Source organism: Epinephelus moara, chromosome 1, assembly GCF_006386435.1.
Source record: "Epinephelus moara isolate mb chromosome 1, YSFRI_EMoa_1.0, whole genome shotgun sequence".
Classification (NCBI taxonomy): Eukaryota; Metazoa; Chordata; class Actinopteri; order Perciformes; family Serranidae; genus Epinephelus; species Epinephelus moara.
In genome coordinates, this window is record NC_065506.1 from 11,555,699 (window position 1) to 11,565,053 (window position 9,355).

The 9,355-nt window shown below is 41.5% G+C and overlaps 1 protein-coding gene across 2 annotated transcripts; it reads right to left on the minus strand.

Annotated features, from left to right (window-relative positions):
• Nucleotides 1-412: 412 nt before the first annotated feature.
• On the minus strand, nucleotides 413-7,660 carry LOC126392711 (COUP transcription factor 2-like). Of its 2 annotated transcripts, none has more exons than XM_050048285.1 (3): nucleotides 6,565-7,660; nucleotides 4,884-5,408; nucleotides 413-2,527 (listed from the first exon to the last, which is right to left on the minus strand). In XM_050048285.1, the coding sequence occupies exons 1-3, from the start codon at nucleotides 7,091-7,093 to the stop codon at nucleotides 2,253-2,255; spliced, it is 1,329 nt and encodes a 442-aa protein (XP_049904242.1). In that variant the 5' UTR covers nucleotides 7,094-7,660; the 3' UTR covers nucleotides 413-2,252. The 2 variants fall into 2 exon arrangements, with proteins under 2 accessions (XP_049904242.1, XP_049904251.1); XM_050048294.1 differs by having other exon boundaries at nucleotides 460-2,527; nucleotides 6,598-7,660.
• Between the last annotated feature and the right edge of the window lie 1,695 nt (nucleotides 7,661-9,355).

The following is a 9,355-nucleotide window of genomic DNA, read 5'->3' on the forward strand; positions in this document are numbered from 1 at the left end:
ACATGTTCATTTTTGTGAGTTTTCATGGTTGTTATGCTCTTTTTTTTTACATTTCAGGTGTTGATTTATGCAAATAATTGGTCCACTATTTCTTAAACAATGTCACACTCCAATATAAAATCCATACCCTGCTTCTGCTTTAAAAATTATATACATCTCGCCTGCAGGGTTAATATGTGTGTGTGCATTATTTGAAATATTTCAAATATGTTTTAGAGTTGTTTAAGCGCCTGATCAAACCCAGTGCAGCATAACTGCAGGAGAAAAGTTAAATGTTTCCCTGCAGCAGGCCTTTAAATAAACGTTGACACGTACATTTGGCCTGTCAATGGGAAGCACTCAGTCTGATTCTAATGTGTGATTAGTGGCAGTATTACAGTCAGAAACAGGCTCCACACAGCTCAGCTTGGCTTTCATTTTCTTACTCCATTTCAGCACACAAACTCGTGCTCGCTCACACACACACATAGACACACACATTTTTTTTCCTCATTTGGGAGTGGCGGCAGTCATAAACAACATAGAATTAAAATGGCAAAATAAACCAAATACACTTTATTTATAAATCTTGAGTTATAATTTAATACGGTACCAATATGTTAACCAATATGCTTTCACAGTACATCAGAGTGGTTGTCAAAAAGAAGTAAACACAAATACACACACTCTCTCTCTCACACACACACACACACACACACACACACACACACACACACACACACACACACACACACACACAGCATAGACACATGCATGCGCACATACACACACACTTTCAGTTCAGCAATACCCTGCAGTGGTCTATTGTGCCATTAAGCGGCCTGGGCTCATAAATGCATGAATTATAATGAAATAGATTTGTTACTTTGAGCTGGGAAGTAGTGTACAGTTCATTTCTCCCATTAACAGACTGTAGTTATACATCAGGCCCAGTGCTCTTTAAATCTCTCGGAGACAATCAGTGTAAAAGACCTGGAAACATAAATGAATCAGGAGTGTTCGGTAATGCATTAATCATTAATCCAGCAAAGTAATGTCATTACTTTTCCCTGTAACAAGTTACATGTCAAAAGAATACAGTTTTGACTTAAACCCTCTAATTATGAAAATATCAGATTAACGCACAGCTAGCTAACATTCAGCTTCCTTCCCTTTATTTATTTTGCCATAACTGGCCTTGTCATCATCTCTCAGTGTGGATTAGAAATAACAGAAAAATTTCTCTGAGTGGCAAAATTCACTAATTTGATGAGAAACAAACATGATCTCGAGTATCTGATGAATTAAAGAGGAAAAGCAGTGTTTAAATATTGATTTTAGAAGGCAAAAAGAGAAGAAATTAAGCATTATGGCAAGAGGAAATAATTACATCTGCCAGGAACTAAAATATTTAAGGAAATACTAATGTAAGAAAGTAATGACATTAACTAAGGAGTAATGCATTACTGGGCGCAACCTAACACTGATCATGAGAAGTGCATTTTCCAAATATTTTTTGATCTCTGTCTCTTTATCTTTGTATTGTTGATAATGTAAATAGAATAAGACTCCAAAGTAACTAAAACATTAATCTCACTGTTCAGTCTGAATTTAGCAAACAGATTAAAGTCAGATGATGTTGGGTTTGCAAACACCTGCATCAAATCTTTCTGAAATGTTCCTTTAGACCAAAGTGCCATGTCTGGAAGGTATGAAACAAACAAACAAACAAAAAAAGAAACAGATCAACACAAGACAATCCCTGCAGTTTTCTCACTTGCTGGGGCAAAAATACGTAAAACATTTAAAAAAGGAGCCAAAAACATAATTTACAAGCACGATAAATATACACACAGGGTCCAATAAATATTGTTTGTTATCCCAAAAACCATAGACTGTGAGCGGTCGCCACACTGCAAAAAAAATGTCCATCATAACCAGTCATTTTATCTCAGGAAATACTGTTTGTCTTCAAACAAGTAAAAAAATCCAGCCAGTGGGGTCACATTGTTTAACGGCAAAATGGTTCATTTAGTTCAGGGACTGTTCTCGTCACACAGGGACACAACGCAGCATAAGGCAGCTCATTCCTCTGGGATCAAAAAAATGGCAGTTGGTGTAAGAAAATCATGAATTAGGATATTTTGTAATTATCACTCCACTGGCAGTTTTTCCCTTGTTCGAAGCAACAGACATCTGACGCTGACTGAAATGACTCGATTTGATCTGTGGGACCCTTCCTGACCTTAGAAGCACCACTGTAGCTTTCTCCCCTACTGAATAGGCATGTAAGGCCAGTTGAAGCTGCTTCCAGACAGCAGCATGTCCCTTATCAGAGTTTCTATGGGCGTTTTCCCCACCAGACGGACGAAGAAAAGCTGCTCTATGACAGAAGAAGAGACGGTGCGGAGGGAAGGCAAGCGGAGCAGCAGCTTCCCAAACCTGTTAGGCTGGTTGGGATACTGGCTCCTCACATACTCCTCTAAAGCACACTGGGATTTCTCCTGCAGACCCTCCACATGCGCCACGTCCGACAGACCACAAGCATCTACAGATAGAGAGAACGACAGCCAAACAAAAAAAAAAAAGAAAAGGCAGGAGAAGAAGCGGTCAAGACCAGGTTCAATCAGGCATCGGAATGAATACCAGTAAAATGATTTTCACTATGTTAGCAAAGAGAGACTACAAAACACAACAGCACAGGAAAGACAGAACAAATCAGTGGCTGATGTAGTGTAAGTGAACTATGATTATCATAAGGCAAAAGACCACCAGAAACAAAAAGCAACTATATTTTCAGACGGTTCTGCTCTTGAAGTGTTACTGTTTTTCACTTGAGACTATTTATTATATGTCACTGATCAAGGTGTTAAAGGAACGCAGGATTGCAGACTGCTGAGCTTTTGTAGCTGGCTTCAAATAGTTTATTTTATAATAAGCAGATCTGAGGGTGACAGAATAGTAAAACAGGTATACGCAAATATGGAAAATCTTTATATTTACACTCAGGATCTGTACTGTGGTGAAAACACACCAGCTTGAGGCAAATAAGCCATTATTTACGCCTGTCATTAAGACAAATGGTTTTCTCATCAGTCTCATGCTATCAGGGATCAAAGATGGCGCTATTGCTCCCATCGAATCTAAAAAATAATGGTCAGGACAAGAAATACGGTAACAGTGCTGATGTGTATCAGACCACAGGCAGAATGTGACTGTATAGACCTTTACGTACTGTACGTGTACTGTTTGTACACACACAGCAGACCCCTGTGTTTGTACTGTAACGCTGCAGGCCTGATGGCAGCAGGGGTTAAAGAACGGTTTCTGTGTCCCAGTTTAAAGACACGTGTTCAGATGTGCTCATGGGGACTAAAATAGACCTACACAGGAGACCTTTTTTTATTTTTTACTCGGCTGCTACTCATCCTTTTGATACTGTTCATGACCCAGCCATCAAACATCACTCTGACTCTTATTAAAAGGCTCTGAAAGAACCAGAATGCATTTTGCCATGTAGTGCAAACCAACAGTTTCACTTAATTCAGTAAAACCTGTTTATGTATGATTAGTTTCAAGCTAAATTCAAAGGTGTAAGAATTTAATCAAACATATGATTAAAATGAAATACACCCATTTATATCTATATTTTGTAATTTACATTTAAAGCAATGGAAAAAAATAGATTTTTAGAAAATTAAATTTCTCCAACTTACTTCTTTTAATTTATTATTTGACAAATAAATTAACGCCAAATATGAAGCCTACAAATTATTTTCAGTTAATTTAACTGTTTCCTATTTGGGGCTTAAAATAAATGAATAACAAACTGATCAATAATAGGAAACAGTCTACTGATACAAAACTTTGCTGATGCGTCTTTCGTGTGAAGCAACAATGAAATACAATATCACATGCTGTCAAATGTTAAACACTCAGCCTTGTTTTCATTCATTTGCATAGCCTACTGTATGATTCATGCAGGGTGTTTTATATCTTAGGGGCTGCAGGGATTTGATGGAGTTTGCAAACCTGACCAAATTCATTCACAGCCTTTTAAAATCTCATCATAAAAAATGCACTTCATAATACTGATATAATTTGCTGTTTTGCTTGTTCCTTTAAGGGCTGACGAACAAAGGTCATACGAGTTCATAGGAATTATATAACTTGTGTGATGAAAAAAACTTTTTAAAGCACATAATTTTTTTCATTTCTTCCTCTCTTTTTTGGCTTTATAATAATTTTGGGATCCAACTGAAATTTATAGGAAAATAAATAAATAAACAAATGTTGTGCACGTGTACGTTTTATTTTATTTATTTTTTGGTAAAATAAGGAATGTAATCAAAGCTGAGTTTACTCTAGCTTTAATGAAATATATCCTCAAACCCCCCAAAACACATTTTATTCTCATTTTACATTTTATACATTTTCAATGGTGCGCATTACCTACACGAAAATACACATTTAAGTGCATTCACGATTTTCCTAGAAAAATAAATATTTTCTGTGGAGTTTAAACAAGATTTTATTTTTCACTAAGCTAATGTTCAGGCCGTCAACATTATCATATTTATATTTTGTAGGTTATTTACGCCTAATTGCTGGCCATTTTCTTAAAAACAAAAAGGCGGTCTTTTATAAGAATTTATTTTTCTTAAAAATCAAAATGGTCACTTTTCAACCATCTTTAATTACACATTGCATGCACGATGCAGTCTGCTATAGAGTGATGTTTTTATTTGTATAAACAGATTCTTATTTTGTTTATTCTGGTGGTAGTTTGACTGGATATTATTTTATTTCCTACATCACACCACTGGCCGCTCTGCAGTGTACAAAGATGGAAGCTTTGCAGCCATCCAGGCCGCCATGTTTGGATGTAGAGACAGAGGGTGTACCTGTGGTGAACAGCACGATGGCCTTGATGCAGCTGTATTCTGCTGAATCCACGTGCAGCACTTTGAGCTTCTCCACCTGCTCCTGGAAGACCCGGATGTGGTCCATGAAGGCCACCACCCGGTCCGCGGACATCGGGGAGGCGTGCAGGCCGGCGGCGGCCAGCAGCGGGGCGACGTGGACTGGCATGGAGCACTGTGCGGCGTTCAAGACGAACAGTTCGCTCCAGGTGAGGCGCAACAGGGCCACCTGGTCCGTCACCTGCAGGTCCGGGAAGAAAGGGATGTTGCGGGCCCACTCCACGGCGCTGAACAGCATCCGGGCCGCCAGCTCGCAGATGTTCTCGATGCCCATGATGTTGTTGCTCTGCAGGCACTGGGAGCCAAACCTGGAGGTGGGGTAGGGCTCGGCCCGCAGCAGGAGGGAGATGTATCCCGATAGGTAGGAGTGACACTGCAGAGGGTCTCCGTTGGTCAGAGCAAACTGACCGTGATAAGACTGTGTGGGAAGTCTGCCTCTCTGGACAGCTGTGAAGACAGACAGCACACGTGTCAAATCAAGCTACAAGGCGATCAATACACATAACATTTAAAGTAACATGATAAAGCATCAGAGATGTCAGTAAAACAATAAAACACCTTGTAGACAAACACAGAGCTCATTTACAGGACCAGTGTAAGCCTATGGTGGACTAGCTCCTCACAAATGGACATGAATAAGCGTTTAAGACAGCTCCTGGAAAGAAATGTCACATTCAGCTCGTTGCTCGGAAATCTAGCCTATTTGTAGGCCACGACCTGCAAATAATGTCGGTCGAGAGAAAAAAGAGTTTGTGTCTTAATTTTTTTCAAATTGTTTGAATTCAAGGCCCAAACTGAGCACCATGAACTCAACACTTCCAATATTAGCTACTTTACGCCGACTAACTTCGCTCGTGCCACTTTGACAGTAGTCTACTAGGCCTGTTTAATTTCTCCTTGATTTCTGGTGCTCAAATCTGTTTTCAACTTTATTCAAATTTACAATAAAGCTGTTTTTATAACTCTCAAATGTCAGTCATTTATTTTGGGAGCAGGGATAGTAGGCTAGCCTACAGTCGGCTGCGTTGGGCCTGTTCGACCAGCATGCATAATGAATAGCCTACGAGCATACACACACACACACACACACACACACCGACACACACTCCACGCTTAATCAACCAAAAACGTCAGGCTACAATTTCAACGAAAAATCATCGAAATTTGACAAAAATATAGCGAAATTATTGTCGAATATGAACATGTGACATTTGAGGCGGCTCCGGGCTGTTTATGCCACACAATGGCCGTGAAGGACGCACAGCGCGGTAGCAACAATAATATAACATGCTACAAGATGCTAACACTAATCTGTGTGATATTACAGGCGAGACAGTGAACGCAGCACAGAGACCAGTGTCCGAGACAAATAGTCTGATATGATCACAGTGTGAATAGGCGGGGGGGGGGGATATATCACGGAGGAGACAAAGGCAACACAAATGGCTGTGTGCATGAAATTATTATGCAGCTACACAAATGAAGCGTGTGTAAAATATCAGTTTAGAGGACAGACATGGTGACAGAAAATAATGTCGGTAACTGGGATGTGAAGGAACAGCGTCCTGGAGCGTGTGGTGCTGAGAATACGATGTGATAATACCGAGAGCAACAACAGGAGGACGCCAGCCCGTACCTTCCCTCCTCATGCCGACTTTGAGGCATTTCTTGAGGCGACAGTACTGGCACTGGTTGCGGTGGTGCTGGTCTACGGGACAGTTCCTGTTGGCCCTGCAGGTGTAGGACAGGTTCCTCCTGACGCTGCGTTTAAAGAAGCTCTTACATCCCTCACATGTGAACTGTCCGTAGTGCTTCCCGCTGGATTTATCCCCGCACACGATGCACTCGATCTGCTGGCTCTGCTGCTTGTCCATGGACGAGGAGGAGGAAGAGGAAGAGGAGGTGTTGTTGTTATTTGTGGCGGCGGTGGTGGTGGTGCTGGATGGATTGGGCGGCGGTGCGCCCTGGGGTGCTGCTGCTGCTGCCGGGGGTATTTCCAGAGAGGACGCCGGGTTCATGTGTCCCGTCAGCTCCCCGGGCAGAGACAGAGATGCGACCTGGGACACAGAGGAGGAGAGGGTCCCCTGTGTGTCCCCGACGCCCTCGGTGTTTCTCCACGCCACCATAGCCATATCGATAGTCTCCAAAACTTTGAGCGCCCAACTTTCCTCTTTTTACGCGATAATTAACGCACACTATTTGTCCTCATGAATTACTAACACACGTTCAAGAAAAACGCGGCATTGTTTGACAAATTACAGACAAGTTACGCTTTAAAATGTGAAAAGAGCTCATAAGATAACGGCAATATAATTATAACGCGCGACTTGTCAAGTAAAGAAAGGGCAGTCACCCAGAAACAGCTTCGGCGCGGTGCAAATCCAAAAAGAAAGCTTCATTCAGACCGAGATAATGCACTATAACATCCACAGAGGGAAACATAAAGACAGACAACACTGAGGCAAATCCACGGAGCAAAGCAACGTTATCCCCCAAAAAATACACAATCTGATCCTTTCTGTCCTGTGTGTCCAGCTTTAAACACAACACCGCGCAAGCAGATCCTTCAGCAGAGATAGAGGCGCCGCACCAGGCTCTCCAGACGCTCCCTGTTCTCCCGATCAGTCAGAAGTTAACATTAAAAAAGACAACGGAGAGGAGAGACAGAGAGAGGAGGTGATGGATGATGATTTTGATGATGCTTTGCTCCGGGACGGAGGAAGAGAGTGGTGCGTCCACGCGTCACGGGCTGTGACTCCGGTGACGTCTGTGTTTGGGGCGGAGTTAACGCGAGGAGACGCTGGTCTGGGATCAGCAGCTGTGCGGCTCCGGTTGGATCTCTGTTGATACACACTGCTGAGTGTAGTGTGGATTCTTAGCTTCCCCTGATCTGTCTTGGTTGTCTACTCTCTGTCTGTCTGTCTGTGTGTGTGTTGCACTTGCTTAACTCCAGTGTTTGCATTGATTCTGTCAGACCACTGTCAAGTGGTGACATACAGGCCTACTGTGAAATATAACAAGAGGACATACTTCAGTTAACACTTAGTTTAGTCTCATGAAGATTTCAACAGACGCAGAAGAAGCAGATCCTAACTGCAGTAATTTGATGCCACCTAGTGTCATCAGTAAATTACACAGGGATACTAGCTATAGGATGCACTGTCACAGCTAGAGGAGATGCATCTTTTGCATTTCTAATGCCTGTTATTTAATGTGTTTATCAGACATACAGTATGTTTAGTTCACTTTTCTCCTTCCATCTCTGTTGCAGTACATCAACCCGACTAATTTATTTGGGTAATTTGACTTTTCTAAGTATATTTTTGTCTTTTTTTTTAAAGATTTTTTTATGGGCATTTTTTGCCTTTAATTGATAGGATAGTGAAGTGTGAAGGGGGGGGGAGAGAGAGAGAGGGAGAGACATGCAGCAAAGGGCCACAGGCCGGAGTCGAACCCGGGCCGCTGCGGCAACAGCCCTGTACATGGGGCGCCTGCTCTACCACTAAGCCACCGACGCCCCATTTTTGTCTTTTTTAAATGTATTTATAGGGATGTATTCTGAACATAGTCCTTTTTCGTTTTACATGTAAAAAAAAATCAATATGTAGCTGAAATAAAATAAAAAAATAACTTTAATTTCTTCTTAATGAGAAAGTTATTTTTTACACTTACAGTGATTTTCATACTGTTAAATCTTACCAAAAAGTGAAAACTTCTACTGCACTCTAAAGAGAAACTATTTGTCTTAACTTAAAAAATTATACGTTGACTAAATTTGAGAAAATAAGTTGAGGTAATTTTGTAATGATTCAACTTGTCTTTTCAAATTCAGTCAACTTCAGTTTTTAAGGCAGCATGGACACTACTTTTTTCAGTAAAAACAAATAGTTTATTTGAAGAGTGTGTAAGCAGCACTGTCAAAGGGTGGTTGGTTGTTGCCACTCTGGTACAACTGCTGACCACCCTCCTTGAAAATGACTGAAAATAATTGAGGCTTAAAGGGATAGTGCACCCAAAAATGAAAATTCAGCCATTATCTACTCACCCATATGCTGACGGAGGCTCAGGTGAAGTTTTAGAGTCCTCACATCCCTTGCGGAGATCGGCGGGGGGAGTGGCTAGCACACCTAATGGCTGACAGCACCCCAGACTAACGTCCAAGAACACAAAATTGAAACCACAAAGTATCTCCATACTGCTCATCCGTAGTGATCCAAGTGTGCTGCAGCCCCGACATAAAAAGTTGTTTCGAAAATGTCATATGAACTCTGTTTTTAGCCTCACTGTAGCCTTTAGCTCTGACTGCTTCTCTGTGCTCCATGCTCACGTACGCGCGCACTTGCGCGAGACCAGCGAAAGCATGAGCTTTGCTTACCCGTGTTTACATCACGTGA